This window comes from Eptatretus burgeri, chromosome 13 (assembly GCF_056783735.1).
Source record: "Eptatretus burgeri isolate ZD-2024b chromosome 13, Ebu_testis_v1, whole genome shotgun sequence".
NCBI classification, from domain to species: domain Eukaryota; kingdom Metazoa; phylum Chordata; class Myxini; order Myxiniformes; family Myxinidae; genus Eptatretus; species Eptatretus burgeri.
In genome coordinates, this window is record NC_140973.1 from 83,983,888 (window position 1) to 84,006,767 (window position 22,880).

At 45.7% G+C, this 22,880-nt stretch overlaps 1 protein-coding gene across 1 annotated transcript in view; it reads right to left on the minus strand.

Moving 5' to 3' along the window:
• The window catches only part of LOC147014934 (polycystin family receptor for egg jelly-like), a 211,620-nt gene that overhangs the window by 26,641 nt on the left and 162,099 nt on the right, over positions 1 to 22,880 (minus strand). Inside the window, exon 26 of the mRNA XM_085853433.1 lies at positions 8,030 to 8,180. Coding sequence (XP_085709559.1) covers positions 8,030 to 8,180 — 151 coding nt within the window. The remainder of the gene's footprint in view (positions 1 to 8,029; positions 8,181 to 22,880) is intronic.

The following is a 22,880-nucleotide window of genomic DNA, read 5'->3' on the forward strand; positions in this document are numbered from 1 at the left end:
CTGCCCTGTTGGCAGCTACAACATGAGCCTGCAGTGGCGGCCCGTGCACCGTGTTTGCGTCCATCCATTCATCCATCCATCCATTGTGCTCATTGCGTGTGCCACTTGAGCTGGCACGGAGACTGCGTTTGTGCAGCCCGTGCACCGTTTTGTTACTTGCGTCAGTGCCCGTTCAGTGTTCTGCAGGGACTGCCTTGTGGGCAGCCGCACCAGGAGACTGCGTTTGTGCAGCCCATGCACCGTTGTGGTTCACTACGTTCAGTTCAAAAGGGAAGGCCTTGGACTGCGTGTGAGCAGCCGGCCACGTTCCCTGTTACCTGCATTGTTTGAGCCAGAGACTGCATGCAAGCAGCCTGGCTCCCTGCTAACTGCTTTCTTTTTGCAGAGTCTATTGATCCTGAGCTATGGTTTAGTGTAAAATTTGTAAGTTAAGGTAAGATGTACTGTAAATATGAGTGCGCCCCCGGCATGTCTGTCTTCGCGCCGCCATTTTATTTAAGTCGTCCGTGTGAGTGGGTTTGTTTAGTTAGTTACTCAGCCCTCAGGTTATTTATTTTGGGGACACGAATACCATGAATGTCGCACTCAGGGATCCGTAGGTAAAACGTACTAGGGGAGAACTACACATGATGGCACACGAAAATTTGACGACTCGGGACGAGTCTGTAAAAAGGGGAGGGGGTAGTGTTGCGGTTGAGGAAATTCGCAAACGACCATTCAGGTCCTGTAGGTGAGATATCTCTGTAAGTACATGTGTAGTTAGCCCAAACCCGTTGTTTAGAGGGAATAAATGTCATTCATTCGGGCTGGGATCCTTTAAGATAGCCATTTTTCTGTTCTATCTTTATTTTGAACCAACCATGTCTCAACCGCCATCACACAACAACCACCAACCACAATTCCGCTTCACAACAACAACAACGCCAACAGCCACGACCTTTACCTTCACAGCTCGCTCCCGCAAACATCGCATCACCGCCATTCCAAGCGTCACCGTGGCCATGGACCAGCACTTTAAACCCTCCACCACCTTCGCCTCTCCTTCTGCGGCCATTCCCGCGTCGCTTGTGGGCACCGAGCGTCAGGCTGTCCTGGCCTCGTGCGGGACGTGCGCCGAGCCGTGGGTGCAAAAAGCGGCCTTTCCGAGGAGAAGTCGGATCAGGAATGATACACGCCCACTTCTGATCTGTCCAATCAGCAAGCGTGGGGTGATTTGGCCCCGCCTCCAGGCGCGTCGGAGTAGAATCGATATATGCAAATTCGAGGATCAGGGGAGATTCACGCCCCTTTTTCTCCATCCAATGGGCGAGCGTGGCTCCTCCCCCGAGCTCGTTCTGATCCAGAAATTTGCATATGGTATCTCCTACACCACTATAAAGCGCCGAGCGCGGGGCGAATTTAGTGAGTTTTGGGCTCGGGCGAGTTGGAGAAGTGTGGCAGCGGCAGAGTTTTTTGGTCAAGGGAGTTGGAGAAGAGTCAAGGCGAGTTGGAGAAGTGTGGCAGCGGCAGAGTGTGGCAGCAGCAGTCAAGACGGGTCTGGAGGAGAGTCAGTCTGTCGGGGTTCGGAGTCTGTCGGGGAGCTGCAGAGAGGGGAAGCCGGGAGCGCGGTCGAGGTCGCAGTGGAGTCGCTCGTCGCGGGACCCAAGCAAGCCAGCTATCCTCTTTCCCCAGAGCATCAACAATTCCCCCCTTCCCCCCCCCCCGCGCTGAGATAGTGTGGAAAGGGGGCCCCGTTCCCACCCCATTCCAAGCAGTGCCAACGAAACCCGCGGAGGAGCGCGGAGTCGGGGCACCGCCGCCACATTTGCGGCTCATCACAAGACGGGTAGGCTCCACCCGGTCTTGCGGCCCACAGGCCCGTCTGTCCCCTTGTATTTGAGGGTGGCCCTTTTCTTTTGCTCTTGAGTATATGTGATGTCGGCGCCGTCTGTAAAGTAAAATTGTGTAAGTGTTGCCGTGTACTCGCGTAGTCAGTAGTATCTCTGCATTGTTGTGTTTCTTTCATTGCAATTGCTTTTGGTGCATAATTGTTGTAATTGTATATGTGTGCTTTCTGTGTGCCGCGGAATAAATGTGCCTCATGTTGAACTGTTTTCCCGTTTCGCTTAGTCTTTTCTTTAATTGAATCTCCATCTTACTTCACGTAAAGGGTTGGTAGTGGGCTAAATACGCCCGATAATTAATCGGAACCGTCGAGGTTGACGATAACACCGCTCGGTTATCCCGATAGTACGGAACGGGTCGCTTAAAGTGGCCCGTGTCGGGAGTCGACCTGCGGCGAGGTGCGATCGCCCGGTCTACCCTCCGTGTGGGTACTTAGGTTGGTCAAATTTGGCGAACAACCCTATCCCATGCGGGGGGCCGATTGGCATGATCGTGGTGAGGCCGAAAGGCCCACCCGTGACTAGTTCCCGGCGTTACTCCGAGAGGGTCACGACAGAATTGTCCGTCCGGTGGGCGACGTGCCGCGATTCGAGTTACGTGGCCGCTCGCACGCCGGCGGGCGCGAATTCGCAACAATGTATATATATATACATATATATATATATATATATATATATATATATATACTATAAAGTGTTAACTTTCTGCAAAGTTTGAACAAAATCTGTCCATATAGGGTAATTCCAGCGTAACAGACGTAACATTGAGACAAAAATTGCATCACTAATGTTGAAATTTTGAAAAGGTTGGCCATATTTCAGTGTTTCTTTAGTACATATCGTAATTAATCTCTATGACTTTCTGGTATTGGTACAAACCCCACTGTGTAGTCTACTACTAAAGCAAAAATCAACATTTAAGAGGCGTAATGGATGTAACATCGAAATGGACACAACTAAAACTGGCCATAGCACAATTCTTAAATCCTGCGAAATAACGAATTTGTGGTATACCTTTCATTCACGGTAAGCAAACTAAGCATTAGTAGCATACTTTCTATATTCCAACGATACGATCTGTCTGTTGTTTGTTAAAATATTTTGAAAAGTTCACCGTAACGGACGTAACTCAGCAAGGTAACGGACGTAACCCATGCGATCACATATTGGATAGTCAATGTGAGGGTGCATTTTATGATATCTATACAATCTCTTACATACATCAGCAAACATTTGATTGTCTAACAGCTTGTATAAGCCTCATTGATGTTGATCTATAGGCACAGAGAGAAATGGACCAAATATGTTTATGAGTAGTTACAGCCTGATCCTATATCAGTAATATTCATCACCGAATACTACTTTGGATTAAAACATTCATCAAATAGCCATATTTTCGACAAAATGATAACAGACAGAATGACTTACCGTTGGAAGACATTGAAGTTCTTTCAAGATGGCCGCCAAATCACGTGACATCATCCACAGAGTAAATATCACATAAATTATGAAAATTCAGACCTAACTAAACACCATCCAACAGAAATCCTTTTGAAAAATACATTTTCAAATTTTATGCTTCATGTCCATTATTACGTGGAATATTACATTATTACATGTCCATTTTACAGAATTCTATATGTATATATGGATGGACGGACGGACGCATGTACGAGCCCCAATCCATAAGTCCCCGTTTCGGACTGGGCCCAATGGGGATAATAAATGTGACACTGCAGCTCAGTTATTATATTATGTCTGTTGATCGTCGATGTAATTTGTATTTGAACAATTACAACATTTTGACACAAACTTGAAATAGTTTTTAAACACGACAATCGTACCAATATGTAATCAATTCTACTAAGAGGGAAAACTCAATCAATCGACAAAAGAAGCCTCTGCGAGGGTTGGGATAGTCAGAAAAATCCATCATCCATCATCGCCTCAGATATCCATCATCGCCTCAGATATGAAATCCTTCCTCTTCTCCAATGGCTTGATTTCCAATCATCAATTTGGTTTCAGACCAGGTCACTCTACCCTGGATATGCTGCTTCTGCTCTCCCATCAATGGATGGAGGTCCTCAATGCCAGACAGGAAATCCGAGCCGTATCCCTGGACATATCACGTGCTTTTGACACAGTCTGGCACCCTGCCCTACTCACCAAACTCACTTCCCATGGTATTCAAGGCCATCTCCACTCATGGCTCGCAGACTTCCTCTCCTGTCGCAGTCAACGTGTGGCCCTAAATGGAGTTCTTTCATCCCCTCTTCCTGTGCAGGCTGGAGTTCCTCAAGGTAGCGTTCTGGGCCCTGTTCTTTTTCTGGTTTTCATCAATGATCTCTCGGACTCTCTGGAAAATCCTCTATTTCTCTTTGCCGACGACTCCACCCTCTGCCGTACCATCTGTCATCCCTCAGACCGGCAAGCAGCAGCTTCTTCACTCACTGCAGATCTGGATAAAATCACAAACTGGTCCAACACGTGGAACATGTCTTTCAATCCAGACAAATCTCACACTCTCACTATGTCTCTTCGAAAGGACCGTTTACAAAACCCCCCATCCACTTTCTCAACAATCCTCTGGAAGAAGTCTTTTCTTTCAAGCTTCTAGGTCTCACTATCTGCCATGACCTTTCCTGGGAAAGTCACATTTCCAACCTCGCCTCAAAAGCCAGTCGCCGACTGGGAATCCTCCGTCGTGCTAAGTCCTTCCTCGGCCCTCTTGAGCTCCTGACCACTTACAAAGCTTTTGTCCGTAGCCTGATGGAGTACTGCTCTCCCCTCTGGGCTGGTGCTCCTGCCTCCCACCTTTCTCGGCTTCACGCTGTCGAAACCAGGGCATTTAAGATCATCGGCATCTCCCGCAATGAAGCTGAGTCTTTGGGCCTCTCACTCAATCACCGCAGGTTGGTCGGTGGTCTTTCTGTCTTCTACCGACTCCTCTCCAGCCTTGCCCCCCTGCTCTCTCTGCGATTTGTCCCCACCACATTTCCACAGGGCGCTCAAGGTCCACCAACAACCCCCTTCTGGTAAAACTACCAAAATCACGAATCACTGCTCATCTTCACTCTTTCATTCCTCTTTTTTCCCGCCTTTGGAATAAACTTCCTCACTCTATTCTTTCCCATTCTTCCCTCCAGGCTTTCAAAACAGCTGTTCACCACCACCTCTTATCTTCCCCCATCCAAATCCTCGATCTTTTCTATCCACCCAAGCCTACTTCCTTCATTTCTCCTGCTTTCCTTCCTGAAAGTCCCTGAAATGTCCATCTTCTCTTCGCCATGTTCCCCGTCCCATCCCCATCCCTCTCCCTTCCACAGTTCACCTAATGTGTCTGTTCCCCACTGTTTTGTCCCTTCCACTCCCGCCCCTCTTATCTCATGCCTCCTTGCTGTGAGTTGTGTGTTAGCTCTCATACGAGCCTCGACCAAGGTATACAAAAAAAAAAAAAAAACTTTAACTACACTCCCTTAACAAAGCCTACATTATCACCCTTCACTATGAAAGGTGGTTGGTGTCGTTACCATCCATAACAATGATGCCAATGCAGTACAGACCTTCTGAACTATGGAGTGGTTAGCTTTCTGATAATAAGCAAGTTCATGGAATTTGCTGTCATTGGCATACAGGATCCTCGATTACTGATGAGTGGATTTCCTCCAGTCCAGTAAAAATTGAATAGCCCTTAATATCACCTGAGAGGTGAACATCCCTCAAGGCTCAAGGTAGTGTCCTGGTACATATCCCAATTCCTGCTTTATATTAACTAGCAGAGTACCTGCCCGATGGGCGATCTTGTTCCAAGCATGCAACATGTTCCTCTGATGCATACCTTTATTTGGGTGGTGTATAGAGAACGAACAGCTCTGTGTAGGCCAAAAAAAATAACCCAGGTTACGTGCATGAAGGAAAAACATAACTACTGCCTATAATTCAAAACACTTCACTGTACTGGATAACGTGAGGACAGGAAACTGCACTGTAAATGGTGAGGGCTTGTAATACCCTGCCCCACCTGGAGGGGGCGCTACACAATACACATTTTCATAGAGAATTTGCATCCATCCCTCTTCCCCCAAAGACCACCGGCAAAGATAAAAACACCCTGAAACACTAATTGGGGTCAGGCTGCTCCTCTGTAGCAAGTCTGGACGTAATTGGCCCAGAACTGTAGGAGGAGTGGCGTGACAAACAAACACCGGTCCCTGAAATGCAGTAAGGCTGCAGTATGGAAAAAAAAAACATTTTGTTGTAACTGAATAATGTTTTGGAAATCATTTTTGGAAATCTGTGGTAGTTGTACCTGTTGCGACGTTTGAGCCTCGGGAGTTACTGCTGAAATCTATCCATCCAGGTTCATACCGACATCTTTGTTCTTTGTTCCTTTCACATTTCTTTGTAAATTTTTTTCACATTTCTCTTTATTCTTTCTAATTGTTTGTTTGTTTTTATTCTCTTTCATTTCTTTTACTCTCAATTTCTCTCTTTAATTATCCATCGAAGAAGAAGTGAATTTTTGCAGAATTGTTTCTTCAAGGCTCACTTGGCTGCACATGGATGGATTTGTGGGTTGTGGAGTAGCAGCTGAAACCCGAATCAGAGCCAGGTTCCTCCTGATGATTCCATCTTTGCTCTCTACTTCTTCGGGTTCCTTCTGATTACTCCAATGCAGTATTTGGTGTTCCGTTTGATTGATGATATTCAAAAGTAATCTATCTATAATTCCAGCAATGTGTGTGTGTGTGTGTGTGTGTGTGTGTGTGTGTGTGTGTGTGTGTATGTGTGTACGTACGTACGTGTGTGTGTCTGTCTGTCTGTGACCGCTGTTTCTCGACAACCACTGGTCCGATCTAATTGAAACTTGCCAGGTATATTTCTGCGGACCTGAGTATGTGCCTTTTCAAGGTTTAATATTAATCGGACAAGTGGTTCCCAAGTTATGGCCATTTATTTTCCAAACCAATGACAGGACACGTTGCTGCATAGGCGTGGCCGATGGGGAAAGGGCACCATTTAGTTACCAATGAAAGGACAGGTTGCTGCGTAGGCGTGACCGTTGGGGAAGAGATCCTCAGTTACCAATAACAGGACACGTTGCTTGGCGTTTTGCAATCAGCGCGTTCCCCATTACGGGTTACAATGTAGGGACTTCCGGATAGTGATGACTTACTGTATTCTAATAATTTCTCGATTTCTTATCCGCATTTATAGATAAACACAATGCCCCAATCCAATCGTCCTTTACGAGAGCGAAGGAACGACCTGTGTGGTTGTTTGAAAGTTGTTTCTTTTTGCACGTACGGCCACGCACATATGGGCACGCGAGAGCGAAGGAATGACCTGTGTGGTTGTTGTTTCTGGCACGCAGTTTGAAAGTTTTTTTTTTGCACGTACGGGCACGTGAGAGCGAAGGAACGGCCTGTGTGTTTGTTGTTTCTGGCACACGGTTTGAAAGTTTTTGTTTTTTTTGCACGTACGGTCACGCACGCACGTACGGGCACACACGTACGGGCATGCACTAGTCTATCTATAATTCCAGCAATCTCTGTGTGTGTGTGACTGCTGTTTCTCGACAACCTCTGGTCCGATCTAATTGAAACTTGCCAGCGATATTGCTGGGGACTTGAGTATGTGCCTTTTCAAGGTTTGATATTAATCGGACAAGTGGTTCCCAAGTTATGGCCATTTATTTCACAAACCAATGACAGGACACGTTGCTGCGTAGGCGTGGCCGTTGGGGAAGAGATCCTCAGTTACCAATGACAGGACATGTTGCTTGGCGTTTTGCACCCACAGCATCTATCTTCTTTCTATAATTTCAGCAATCTCTGTTTGTTTGCCTTTTCAACGTTTGAAATTAATTGGACAAGTGGTTCCCAAGTTATGGTCAAGTTAGGGCGCATTCCCCATTACAGGTTACAACGTACGGACTTCCGATAGTGATGACTTACTGTATTCTAATAATTTCTCGATTTCTTATGCGCATTTATAGATAAACACAATGCCCCAATCCAGTCGCCTTTTACGAGAGCGAAGGAACGGCCTGTGTGTTTGTTTGAACATTTTTCTTCACGTACGGCCACACACCTACGGGCACGCACTAGTAGACATAATTCAGATAATAGTGCAGGACGTACCTTTAACTGTCCTTTTCTGGCGGAGACGAACTGATCCCAAAATGAGAGATTTAAATACTGGAATGAAAGATGGAGATTTCTGATTTCCAGACAGCAGCAATGGCACCAACTTTTCATTCATCCACTGCCAGTAATTTTCAATAGTTTTCACCTTTTTAGCAAAAAAGAGAAATGGCAAGTTACTGTATTTATGCACTCTCTGCCATAAAAAAAAACGAACATGTGATTGTGGTCGATGCAATTTCTTTATGAGACACTAGCAGGGGTACCTGGCATTGCTCGAGGAAAAATTGAGAAGGGAGGGTAGGAGAATTGGCGGATGGGGGAGCGAGGTAGGAGACTTGTTGGGGCGGGGTTGGTGGTAGGAGAATTGCCAGGGCAGGGGGGGGGGGGAGAGTTGGCAGATGGGGAAGAGAGGTTTGAGAATTGGTGGAGTGATGGGGAGGTAGGAGAGTTGGCAGATGGGAGAGGGCGAGAGGAGAATTGCTCGGGTGGGGGTATGAGAGTTGGGGTGGGTTGGGGGCAGTGACTGGGCCGGGGAGGTAGGGAGGGAGGAGTGGTTGTGCCAGGTCAACAATTATATTTACACTTTACAATCCTGAGGGGATGGTAAGCAGGGTTCAAATTCCAGTTATAGAGCTTTTCTACCTGAATACAAACACCTTCGGGATAACGTATTGTATCACTCCTCCAGGATCTGGATATAGAGAAATTAAATTACATTTCTTGTTAAAGTACATTTTAAGCTTCGGGAAAATATAACAACATGATGAAGTCATTCACAAAATACAGTGCCGATAGAAAGTCTGCACCCCATTTTCAAAATTTTCACCTTTTATTACCTTGTAACCTGGAATTAAATTACATAAAATCACAGTTGTTTTTACATCTTTATTTACACATTGGAACCCACAACTTGCAAATGAAAAACAAATTCTACAAATTTCAGAAAATTAATTAAAAATAGAAAACTGGAATATCTTGGTTGGATAAGTGTCCACCCCCCACCCGAGTTAATTTTTTTTTAATGTTGAAGGCTTAAGTCACGGACGAACTTGTCCTCATTGAGGCCAAGCCTAAATAAAAGAACTGCATTGATAGAAAAGTAAGGAAAGAGAAAATAGTCTAAGTTTTTGAGGAAGTAAAAAATGTGCTTTTTGAAAAGGGGAAGGTCATAAGTGTTTGGGAAGACGTGAGAAAGTAAAGAGTTCCAGAGTTTGGCAGTGGAGGGGATGAAACAAACATCGTAACGGGCACGGGGCCACCCTTGAGTTGCCAATGGCCACACAATAGTCATGTGATGTAGTGGCTTGTCGAGTATTCCTTGGTCTCATTGATGGTGGAGGAACACAAGGAGTAAGTTCTTGCGAGCAGAAGCCAAAGTAATATCTGTAGAAAAGAGAGAGAGAGCCTACTATGCGGCGTAATTTGAGCGGGTCTAGTTTTGAGGTCACATTGGTGGAGTTGACAAGTCGAATAACTTTAAATTCAATTCTGTGCAGTAAGTATGTGGTGATGGAACCTCCCCAGATGTGAGAGCAGTGCTCTATACAAGGACGAATCAATCCTTTATATAGTTGGAGCAACTGTTCAGAGGAGAAGAATCTTCAACATCTGAACAGGACTCCTAATTTCTTTGAGGCAGAGTTAGATATTTGTGTAATGTGTGCATTCCAGGATAAATTTGAAGTCAGAGTAATACCTAGTCGGTTTATTGCATCACGTGGTGTAATTGTGGAGCTTTCAAAGGAGATTGGAGAGTTGAGTGGAGTTTTAGATAGAGCGAGTTAATAAGAAATTGGGGTTTTGAAACATTAAACTTAACTTGATTACATTTGCCCCACTGGGAGATCTTGTCCAGATCCGAATTTAAAGAGGTGGCTGTGATGAAACGAGATGTAGATCAAGTGAGGGAAGACGGGGCAGATGGGAAAGACATAGAGGAATGTAATGTCGAGTCTTCAGCATATGAGTGCATTTGGTTATTTGTGGAAGAAAGAAGGTCGTTCATAAATAGAAGGAAGAGTGATGGACACAGAACGGAACCCTGAGGTACACCGCTGTTGAGAGGGAAGAGGGGAGATGTTGAACCATCAACAATTATGAAGATGGAGCAGTTGTAGAGGCAGCTCGATGTGAGAGAGCAGAGTGAAGGAGGAAAGCCGAAAGAGGGAAGCTTGAACATCAAACCCCAATGCCAAACTCTGTCAAAGGCTTTTGATATTTCAAGGCCGACAACAAAGCATTCCCCAAAGTCTCTCAAACAAGAGGCCCAAACATTCTTCGTGTAAGAAAGTATATCACCTGTAGATCTTGCCTTGCGAAAGCCTTATTGGTATTCAGATAAAAGACTGAGATTCAAGATGCTTGACAAAATTGGAATTGAGAAAACATTCAAAGACTTTGGAAACAGTAGAAGTCAGAGCAATAGGATGGGAGTTAGAAGGGTTTGAACGATCACCCTTCTTTAAAATAGGCTGCACTAAGGCACGTTTCCAGGAAAGAGGAAAAGTTGGAGTTTTTAAACAAAAAGGACACAAACGAGCAATCACGGGTACAAGTTCTGAAGTCCATTCCTTCAAGACACGGGAAGGAATGCCATCTTGCCTGTTGGCCTTGCTTATGTCCAAAGAGAAGAGTATTTTTTTGACTGCATGAAAAGAGATTATAGGAAGGGACATAGGATTGGTGAGGGGAGCATCAGAGGGAGATGGAATGTTGGAGTCATCCAGTGTGGAGTTAGAGGAGAAAAGAGAATCAAGAAGAGTTGCTTTATCAGTCGGAGAGACAGCGATAGTATCATTGGAACGGAAAAGCGAAGGAAAGGTAGAGCGACAGAAGTTGTTGGAGATACTTTTATCTCGGGACCAGAAAGATCTATTAGTGGAAGAAGATGAGAGGTAATTTATCACCTTTCTTTTGAATAAAGGAATGCTTTGTCTCACAAATAACATGTTTGCAATGATTTCTGGCCGATATGAAAGCTAAATGCGAGTCAGAGGAAGAAGAGTTTTTCCATATCTGATATGCGGCATCCCTTGTATGAATGGCTGCAGAGCAGGAATTATTGAACCAAGAATTGGTAGGAGAGATAGACTTGAAAGAGAAGGGGATATAAGCCTCCATTCTTGCAACAATAACCTCAACTATATGTTCAGTAGAGATAGAGGCATCGCCCGAGGAGAGGCAGTAGTCTTTCCAGGGAAAGTCAGAGAAGAAGTTTCATAAACCAAGCTGTTAGGGTTGTTGAAATGCCAACAATGGCATTCATAAAAGCAGTCAGATGAGAAGAAGTGGTGGTAAGTAACGTGATGTTCACAAGATTGTGGTCAGAAAAACCAATTGAAGATGAAATTGTGTAGTTGTAATGTAACGGATTTGAAGTGAAGAATAAATCCAAAGTATTGGTAGTGCGGTCATGACGATCTGGCACATGGGTAGGGTGGGTGATAATTTGTTCCAAATCATTAAGAATGGAAAATGTAAGAGTTTGGACCCTCCACCTCCCCCCCCCCCCCAGGATCTGTGTGAGAAGATTTCAGCCACTCCCTGTGATGTACATTGAAGTCTCCGAGATAGAGAAATTCTGCTTGAGGGTATTCGGATGTCATGGTCTCATGACAAGAATTAAGACAGTCAAAGAAAGCTATAAAGTTTGTTGTATTTGGAGAGCAATACGTGAAAGAGAAAGATAGTGATGGTGAGGAGACAAATATTCAGCCAGATGACATCAAAGTTTGGAGATTCGAGGTCCACAAGGTGTACGACAGGTGTATTGATGTTGGAGTAGACACAGACTCCTCCTTTGAAGTTGAATCGTGAGTGAAGGATGGAGTTCGAAATGTTATAAGAATTATCAAGAATGTCATGTGATAATTGGATCCCTGAGAGAAGCAAGATGTTTGGAGAGGAGCTTGTTAGATGATGTTCAACAGAGGGAAGATTCGAAGAAAGACCATGGATGTTGGTGAAATGAATTGAAAATGAGTCACGTTGGTTCAAAAGGCAAGGGTCTTGGGAGGGACAGATACTACTACTGCCTGAGCCCCCCTCCCCCCCCACTGTCTTCTTGTTGTCAGCAGAGACAGGCAGGTCACTGGAGATTCTTCACACTCCATCATGCCAGGAACTAGGGGCCATTGACTTTTCGGACTTTATCATACTTAATTGGAGGCTGTCTGAGCGAAATGAGAGTAAAGAGAAATAAAAGAGAGAGAATGTGAAGAGAGGAGTGAAAATTAGTAAGAAAATGCATGATGAAAAGTATATGATGTTTGTTTGAAAAGTGTGTGGTTTGTTTGCAGCAAAGAGAGATTAAAGCTAGCCCAGTAGCTATAGTTTGAATGAGACAGTAAGTAAGGAGAGTGTAAGATGGTTCTGGGCACCACATTAACGCTCCTAACTCAGAACGGTAGTACTAACCTGAGCGGTTACTGGCTACAACCTACTACCTAAATAACCGGTCTAACGGGATGGGTGTTTTTTTTTTTTTTTTCGGAGACACCATCTCCTTACTGGATGGCCGTTGGCTCCCGAAAGGAGCGCATCCGCCTTTTAGCAGGTGTTGTTTTTAGTCCTGCAGGGTGTCACGGTCACCCTCCCCGCTGGCAAGCCAGTCAGGGTAGTCGGTTTAGTCACCGACTACATAAGGCAGGTAGCACTGGGTTACATGTTACCAGTGGCAGTCAAGAAACCTGACTGACCTGACTGGAAATCCTTGGTGGAAGCACCTTTGACAGCAATTACAGCTGTACGTCTGTTGGAATAGTGCTCTCGTTGTGTCCTCTCATTGTTACAAGCAAGCAAACAAAGTAACAAGGCACAGAAGAGCAGACTTACCCCAGCATGTAAGTTTTCCCCCATTTACAAACTAACTTATCCAGACATGGCACCATCATTCATCCGGGAAAAAATAGATGAGAAGATGTGAGGAGTAAGAAGCAGAACAGAGTATTGGATGACTCCTCCCTTACCTCACACAACCAGGTGGGGTTGTCAGTCCAAATATGCAAGGGGTGGTGGTGGGGAGTGGTAAAGGAAGTGGAGGATGGGTGATGAAGTGTCTATGTTGTGTCCATGACAGTGTAGCATAGCAATAGCGTAGGCTTAGAGGAAGGTGTGAACTGCGAACAATACCTCACCCACGTGGGGACGCAAGGTAATTGCTGATAACTCCTTAGGGGGGTTGATTGTTGTTGTGTGTCCAAAGTGGCTCTTCGAGAAAGTAAGAGAAATATACTGTAGCATGAGTGCATGTGCAGCTGCACAGCACATTGCCCACTGTGCCCTCACCTCGCATTCTTCCAGTTTCATTCTGGACCCAGTGCAGCTTGTCCTGGGTCGGGGGTCGGCAACCTGCGGCTCTTGAAGGACTTAAGTGTGGCTCCCAAGCCTGATCGATAAAATCCCACTTTTTCTCATTATAAATATATTTTCAGAAACATCTTTGCGAGTGTCGTGAAAGGAAAAAATAATACTTGAGAACGCTGGCGGAGTGATAAACAGGAAAATACATCCGATTACCTGTGAATCCTGCGAGCAAGACTCGCACGTTGTGCTCCACGCACAGCCTGTTCTCCATTACACGGTTATTTTTTGTCATCTTGTCGGCAATATTGGAGCCTGGTGTTGGCTTAGTGGTTAGGGTGGCGGCTTGGGATCCCAGGGTCCTGAGTTCAAGCCCCGTTGGCTGCTGAATTAACACCAGGGGGTTGACTCAGCCTGTCATTCTTCGGAGGTCGGCGAAATGAGTGCCAGTGTACTGGTCCCGGTGTATGCCCCGGTTAGAATAGGTGTACCATATCCCTGTGTGTCGTAAGAGGCGACCAGGGTTGGCGTCAGGAAGGGCATCCGGCCATAAAAACATTGCCTCAAGAAAAAGCCAAACCCCTGCACAGCAGGGAAAAATGACTGTAAAAACGGTCATTTTTTTGTCGGCAATATTATTTACTTCATCCGGTTTCACAGCCTCAGTTTACCATTTGAACCCCCTTCTAAAAAGTTAGCGACACCCTGATCCTCACTGGGCAGGTCAGCGAGAATCCCGTCATGAATGACTTGTATCTCAAAAACAAACGAGATGTTGTTTTGATAACTCCCTCCTTCAATGGAGGATGCATGTGCATTGCAAGCTATGAAGGATGTTCAAGAGGGATTCGGAATGATATTGTCACGTCCAAGAAACGGTGTGTGTGTGTGTTCATGCGTGCGCACGTGTGTGCGTGTGCATCGTTGATTGAGATCGTTTGAGTTTCAGAAGGTAGAACAGAGTCCTCCCAGGACTCGGAGTATCCACCTCCGTTTCGGTGAAGGATCGCGATTCATGGATTCACGTGAAGTTTTCTTGTTCTCAGAGTTTGGTCCCGAGGACTCTTTTCAGGATTCTCATCGAGCCCCCCACAACCTCCAACTGTAATTCGCTTGTGGTGATGTTCCCAGGGATGATTTGTAGGATCTTTGTGAGCTTCTTCTTTATCATTCCCATTGCTCCAATTCAAATTCGTTCTCTTCATTGCTCCAATAACTCTTCTCTTCCAAGATATTTTCACTTCGTTCTTGAGGTGTGTGTGTGTGTGTGTGTGTGTGTGTGTGTGTGTGTGTGTGTGTGTGTGTGTGTGTGTGTGTGTGTGTGTGTGTGTGTGTGTGTGTGTGTGTGTGTGTGTGTGTGTGTGTAAATTGTTGTTCCCTATCTGAACTATGTTGATAAATGCTGATACTGCATTAGCGTTTTGAGTCTTTTAATTATTTTCAGGAAACAGAAGTTTGCAACATTCATCAGTGGTACTGTGAAATGGCTTCAAAGAAGAGGAAAATCAAAGAGGAAAATAGAGAATTTCAAAATGAATGGACTGAATCCTTCGCGTTCATATCAAGTTCGGCTGGGCTCCCTTTACGTCTCATTTGCCGTGAGAAATTCTCCAACAACAGAAAATCCAATCTCGAGAAGCATTTTCTAAAAAACACACAACGTTTGCCGAAAAGTATCCAGTTGGAGATGCCAGAAAGAGAGCCATTGAGGAGCTGAAGCACACAGCAGACCAAAGCAAGAACACATTCACTAAATGGATAAAATCACCGAGTAGCACAACTACCACTAGTTATCTGGAAACTCGAGATTGTGAAAAGAGGAAAGCCGTTCACAGATGATGAATATATAAAAGAGTGCCTTATCAAAGTATCAGAGCAGCTGCAAAGTGATTTCAAAAACAAAAACGAAATTGTTCAAACAATTAGAGACATGGTATTGTCTGCAAAGACAGCGAGGGACGGACCAGTAAAAATTGCAACAGACATCACCAGTCAGCAGATCAAGGACATGAATTCATCTCCGGGCTTCTCTGTCGCTTGTGACGAGTCGTGTGATGTTGATGACATTGCACAGGTTGCTCTTCTCAGCAGGTACTTGGATTCTGAAGGACCCCAAGAGAAGCTGATTGAATTGCTGCCCCTCAAAAGCCAAACAAGTGGAGAAGATATTTTGTCAACCATTGGTGACTGCCTAAAGACGAAAGAAATGAGCACTGGCCATATCATCTCTGTCGCGACAGATGGGGCACCGAATATGAAAGGGGCACACAAGGGGTTTGTTAATTTGTTGCAAAAAACACTGGATTGTAATTTGCTATCGTTCACTGAATCATTTTTCAAGAAGCACTCTGTACAAAAACGTTTCCACCAGAGATCACACAAGTGATGAACCTGGTTGTACAAATCATCAACAAAATAACGGCGAAAGGGTTGAACCGCCGGCAGTTCTGTGAACTTCTTGAAGAGGTCAACTGTCAATATTCGGGCCTTCTTCTGCACAACAAGGTACGGTGGCTTTCCAGGGAAAGAATGCTTGTGTGTTTTGCAGCCTGTCTGAAAGAGGTGAACGTGTTATGCAGGAAAAGGGCCGTGAATATGCAGAACTTACAGATCCTCAGTGGCTGCAGAGATTTCACTTCATGGTGGACATCACCTCACTTTTAAATGGCCTTAACACAAAGCTGCAAGGAAAGGGAAACACAGCTCACTTGCTTTTAGAAGAGGTGCTATCATTTGAGCGAAAACTAGCATTGTTTGTGAGAGACATTAAGATGGCATTGCCGGCTCATTTCTCATCACTGAAACAATTGAAAGAGGAAACAAACTATGAACTTGACACTGAGAACCTAAAAAAAAAAGTGATACTGGCAATGCAAGAAACCTTCACAGGGCGATTTCAGGAATTCAGAAAGGAAAAGGCAACTCTATCATTTGTGTTGATACCTCTTGAAGCAGACACTTCTGCACTCAACTATTCAGCATTTACGGGAGGAGACCGAGCAGAACTTGAACTGGACGATTTGCAAGAGAAGGACATGTGGAGTTCTAAATTCAGAGGCTTGGTGATGAAACTCAAAAATCTAGAAAGGCACAGATCTACCCTGGCACTTCAACACAAATGGACTGAAATACATGATCTTAACAAACAAGTCCAAATTGTATTTGAATATTGGAAGTCTTTACCAGAAACCTACAGTAACATCAAGAGATATGCATTTGGCATTCTGTCCATCTTCGGATCAACTTACCAATGCGAGCAAGTGTTCTCAACGGTGAACTTCATAAAAAGCTGAGAAACCAATTGAACGAGGTGAGTTTAAAGTCCTGCTTGAAAATGAAAACAACAGCATACTGTCCAAACATCGAATGACTCTCCAAAGAAACTCTACAGCAGAAGTCACACTAAACTAGAAGGGCACTTGGGAGAGCGCATACATCCATCACGCAATGCCTGATCCAGCAGAACATATCGGACCCAAGAAATGTGTGAGTTATCGTGTGTGTGTGTGTGTGTGTGTGTGTGTGTGTGTGTGTGTGTGTGTGTCGTGTTTGGCCCAATCTCTCAATGGTGAAGAATCACTTTAAAAATTGAAAAATTTTGTTATCTGGATATGGATTTGGATCTTCTCAAAAACTGAATCAATTCGTCCTTGTCATATACCCAACCTGTCCACCAAGTTTCTGCGGAATCCGTCTATAACTGTTTGAGATATCGTGCTATATATCATTATAGCCCAATCTCTCAATGGTGAAGAATCACTCAAAAATTCCAGTAGCCAGATCCGGATCCGGATCTTCACCAAATCTATTCAGTTCATCATATTGTCACACACCTAACATTGTCACCAACTTTCATCCGAATCCGTCCACAACTTTTTACATAACCTGCACACAAAAACACAAACAAACTAGAGGGGGAGCACTCGGTAGAGTGCAAAACCTCCGCCGCCAATACTGCTGGGTCACTTAAGTGAACCTGATATCCTATTCATTGTAGGTCAAAACGGATCAGACTCTACTGAACCACAATTTAATAAACTAAACTAGATTGACGCACATGTAGAAATGCCAAAAGAAAAAAAAATAGAATTTTTTTTTGAAAAAAAAGGTGCAAAATTTGTTTTTCTTTCCTCTAACAAATTTTTTGGGGGGGGGTTGGAAATCACTTAAAACATGTAGAAATGCAAAAAAAAAATCAAATATTTTTCAAATAAAATCGAAATTTTTTTGAAAAGAAGTTGCAAAATTTGGTTTTTTTTTTCTCTAAGTTTTTTTTTCTCTGACAATTTTTTTTTCTTTGGTTGGAAATCACTTAAAACATGCAGAAATGCAAAAACAAAACTTCAAATTTTTTTTTCAAAATGGCCGCCATAGCGGCCATATTGGACTTTGGACCAAGTCCAAAATCTAATGGCATGATCCTTGGACCACACCTAACCCCCCCACCAATTTTCGTCGAAATCCGTCGAGGAGTTTTTCCGTAATACTGTTCACAAACAAACAGACAGACAGGAGTGAAAACAGTAACCTCCGTCCATCTTCGATGACGGAGGTTAACAAATAAACAGACACACAGGGGTGAAAACATAACCTCCTTCCACCTTCGGTGGCAGAGGTAAATATGGTGGGTAAGCTGACTCAATGCACTGCAGAAAATTTCATGGCCCCTTTCATTGATACCAACTCAATAAACATGTATTGCATCACAAGTCAATGTGTGTGTCTTTGTCCTGTTATTCAATTATTGAAATAGGGTATATGTGCATTGCGGCTCTTTAGATATCACGTTTTTGAACAAATTTGAAAAAAATGGCTCTTCTTGGTATTTGGGTTGCGACCACCTATATGTCAGGTCAGGTTCGATCTGTGACCTGCTACAGGTACCATGTAAACCTGTACTAACCTGTTCCATGGTCGGGTTGTCGGCGACTAAACCGTCTCCCCCACCAGGTTTTCTGGTGAGGGGGGTGTTTGGATATGGACACCCAGCAGGATTAAAAACAAAACCTGTCAAAGGGCGGAGGAGCTCCTTGTGAGCCAACGGCTATCCATATCTAGTGCCCAACTGTGTCTGCAGACGTCCTCCTGCAGTTGGGTTACTTCTTATTAGGAGGTTGGTGGCAGGATTTGCACTCCGGCCACCGTAAAACCCTTCATTCCGCAAAACGCAAAAACGCAAAAAAATCTGAAAACCCATTCCGTGGAAGTACCTCCTGTGCAGCTTCCCTTCGCAGGGCAGATCACCGGATGACAGGATTGGGGCAAAGCCTTCGGGACCCCCAATCTTTGATGATAAGAGGGAAATCACGGGGTAACATCCCTGGGTCAGATTGCGGGAGAGTGTGGCGGAGTGGTGCTGAGGTGTCGTCCACCAGACGGTGGTCTCCTTGGGTTAACCTGAGGCGGTCCCTTCGGGTGGGTGCCTGGAAAGTCCTATCCCTAAGAGAGGATGATCACCTGTCTCTGTTATCATCTGAGCTCAAGCGTTTGGACATCGGGATTGCAGCTCTCTCTGAGGTTCGGAGACCGGATTGCGGCGAGATAATGGTGGGTGGTTACACCTACTATTGGCCTGGTCGCTCTGATGGTTACCATACCCAAGGAGTTGCTGTAGCTGTGTCCAATAAGCTGACCCCAATGATAATTGAGGTAACACCGGTCAACGAGCGTATTATGAGATTAAGGATTCGTCACTCCTTAGTTGTCATTTCCCTGGTCTCTGTTTATGCTCCGACTGAGGCGAGTGATCTCACCGTGAAGGATGCATTCTACGCCACACTTGAGTCTGTGGTTGATCAGTGCCCCAGATGAGATACACTTCTAGTCTTGGGGGATTTCAATGCATCGACTGGAACTGATAGGGATGGTTATGAGGTGTGTGTTGGTCCCCATGGGTCAGGAACTATGAACCAGAATAGCACTAAGTTCCTTGACTTTGCAAGAAGTCATGGACTTAGGGTGGCTGGTTCATGGTTTCAGCGCCCACAAGCTCATCGCTGGACTTTGTATTCCAACGCTGGCGGTGTGGCAAAGGAGATTGACCATGTCCTCATTGACGGTCGTTGGAGGATGATCCAGAACTGCAGGGTCTACCGGATTGCTCAGTTCCTCAATACTGACCACAGGCTTGTTGTAGCAACTCTAAAGCTGCACCTTAAATCCTGGAGAATGGTACCATCCCAGCCTAGGCTGGATGTTGCCAAGCTCAGGGATGAGAGAGTAGCTGAGGAGTTTGCGAACAGGCTGAGTGGACACTTGGGGGGGGGGGTGTCTGGGTGCTTTGGGGGGTCCTGAAGAGTTGTGGAGCGCCTTCAAGACCACCGTCCTTGATGTTGCCGGTGGATGTCTTGGAGCTCACCGCAGGGCAAAGAAGAATTTTGTCTCTCAAGGGACACTGGATACCATTGAGCAGAGTCGCAGGGCCAGGCTGAATGGGAGAGCTGAGCTGTTCAGGGAGCTGAGGCGTAAAACTGTACGTGCACTGAGGGTGGACAAGGAGGCCTATGTGCGAGGAATCTGTGAGGGGGTAGAGCATCACTTGTGGACAGGTGATTCTCGTCCCACTTACAGGGGAATTCGCGCATTACTTTCATCCAAGCCCATCCCTCGGAGCACTGCAGTTCGAGCAGAGAGTGGTAGGCTCTTGACAGAGGAGTCTGAAGTGAAGGCCCGCTGGGCTGGTTACTTTGAGCGGTTGTACCAGGCTGATCCCCCAGCTGTCGAGTTGGACGTCAAGGGTGTTACAATCCCTGTTGCTGACCCTCGAATCAACTGTGGTCCACCTTCGCTTGTGGAAACACAGGCTGCGGTGAACTAGTTGAAACGGGGCAAAGCTCCAGGGATCTGTGGCATCCATGCCGAACTTCTCAAGGCTGGTGGAAATGCTGCACTCGTGTCGTTGCATGCAGTTTTGTGCTCTGCCTGGAACACAGGCATCGTCCCAACTGACTGGAAGAGGGGCCTTGTTGTCCCACTCTGGAAAGGGAAGGGTGATCGCCAAGACTGCAACAACTACCGACGGGTGACACTGCTCTCAGTGCCGGGCAAGGTCTTTGCTCGGATAATTCTTGATAGGGTTCGCCACCATCTGCTTGAGCACCAGCGTCCAGAGCAGTCAGGCTTTACACCAAAGAGGTCAACGATTGACCGTATCCTTGCACTTCGTGTCCTCACCGAACGCAGACGAGAGTTTCGGCAGGGGCTGCTTGCAGCCTATGTTGATCTCTGTAAAGCGTTCGATTCAGTGAATCGGGATGTCCTCTGGAGGATTCTTGGTCTTCGTGGGGTGCCACCAAAACTGATCGATCTGATGTCTGAACTCTACTCTGGTACTGAGAGTGCTGTGAAGTGTGGTGGTACCATCTCTGACTTATTTCCAGTTGTTACTGGAGTTCGTCAGGGATGTGTACTGGCCCCCACACTTTTCAGCACTTGTATGGACTGGATTTTAGGGAGGATGTCGGAGAGATCAAGTTGCGGTGCATCGTTTGGGAATGTCAAGATCTCGGACCTTGATTTTGCAGATGATGCAGTCATCTTTGCGGAGACTTTAGACATCCTTTTGGGGGCCCTCGAGGTGCTGAATGAGGAGTCGGAGCCACTGGGATTACGGGTTTCTTGGGTCAAAACTAAGATCCAGGCTTTCGGTGACATCTTGGATGCTGCTGTCCTGTCTGTGTCTGTTTGTGGTGAGGATGTTGAGGTCGTGGAGAGATTCACTTACCTTGGCAGTGATATTCATGTCTCTGCTGGCTGCGAGTCAGAGGTCAATAGACGTCTGGGTCGGGCCTGGGGAGTCATGGATTCACTGGATCATGGAGTCTGGCGCTGCCGGTACCTGTGCGGGAGGACGAAAGTCCGAGTCTTCAGGTCCTTGGTACTTCCAGTCTTGCTCTATGGGTGCGAGACTTGGACTCTGACCAAGGATCTGAGATGGAGACTTAATTCCTTTGGTACCAGGTGTCTTCGGAGAATCCTTGGCTATCGCTGGTCGGATTTTGTGTCCAACGAGCGGTTGTTGAGAGAGACTCGGATGAGATTTGTTACCTTTATCGTCCGTGAGCGTCAGTTGCGGCTGTATGGACATGTGGCTCGTTTTCCTGACGCTGATCCTGCTCACCAGATTCTCTCAGCGAGGGAGTCTCATGAGTGGAGGAGGCCAGTGGGCCGACCACGTGCCTCATGGTTGCAGCAGGTTGACCATCATCTCAAGGAGATGGGGATGGGCCTGGCATCTGCCTGGGGGATGGCCAGACGGAGGCCCCTGGAGTACCGGCGGAAAGAGGACGAAGCGATGCGCTGTTCTGGCACATGCTCCCATACCTGACCTGACCACCGTCCTAGATCTAGCGCAGATCATTCCAGCAGGTGGTCATTTTTTTCTTCCTGACACGTCTCTAGCACACATGCAACACCCCCAAACCAAGCCACATCCTAGCATTTATATGTACCAAGCTGGGCATGGCTTTGAGGTAGTAAAGTTCACGTGAGCATCCTTTGACCTCACACGGCCCTTTCTCATTCGTGTATGTCCGACATGGAGGGTCCAGTGAGGGTGCGGTGATAAAACCCTGCATCGTTATGTTCAGACAATATCTGATGGCTTCGCACAACTCCAGCTACTCCCCTCATGCATGTGAACACTCAAATGGTTCCTCCCCATGTTCGCAAACACTCTAACGGCCCGGCGGTATTTCCACTCCTTTGCGCATGCAAATGTTCCTCTGTACTGTGCGTATGTCAAAAGCATTGTCCTGCATGCCAAATGTGGAAGTGCAGGGAAGGAAGAATGGGGGAAGGTAATTTGACCGGTCTGGAGGATTAATTGTTGGATGAAGGGATGGATGAACAGATGGATCAAATGTCAGGTGATAGGTTGCAGGATTAAAAGAAAGACCAATGGATTGAAAGAGGGATTGATGGATTGAGATTGTTGAAGCGAATTGTTGGTGGATTGAGAAGATTGAAAGTGGCGAAAGAAGGGGAAGATTACACCAGGGATGAAACAGGCTAATCTCACAATGCATTTCCACCCCCCCCCCCAATTCCCTGGGAAAAGGGCAGGATCTACCTCAACACAAACTAAAGAAACAACTGTCTGGAGAATTCCTACATGTTTATGGATGGTCTCTCCGGAGGACCATTTTCACAACCGTAACAATATTATATGTTTTTCATTACTCTCTACACCAAATTTAAACAGTTCAGATATACAAAGTTGTTTCACATGATAAGGAATTGTCACTGAAACATTTTGGTCTGCAATTGATTTAAGGAAATTTAACCCATCCTACATCAAATACTATGAAATTTGGTCCTTCCTTCCTCCCCATGCATCTGTGCCTTTTGCCACGCATCTCTACCCTTAAATGCGAGTTCGACAAAAAATAATATTTGTTTGCCAATTTGCCAGTAAATTGTTAGAATTCATGTGGACTACCAAGTTTTCATTGGCACATTTATGTTTGCACTGTGGTATCTTGTAGAGATGCAGTGTGTGGTCAATATGCGAATAACTGCATTGCTTTTTGCTCATCTACATTTC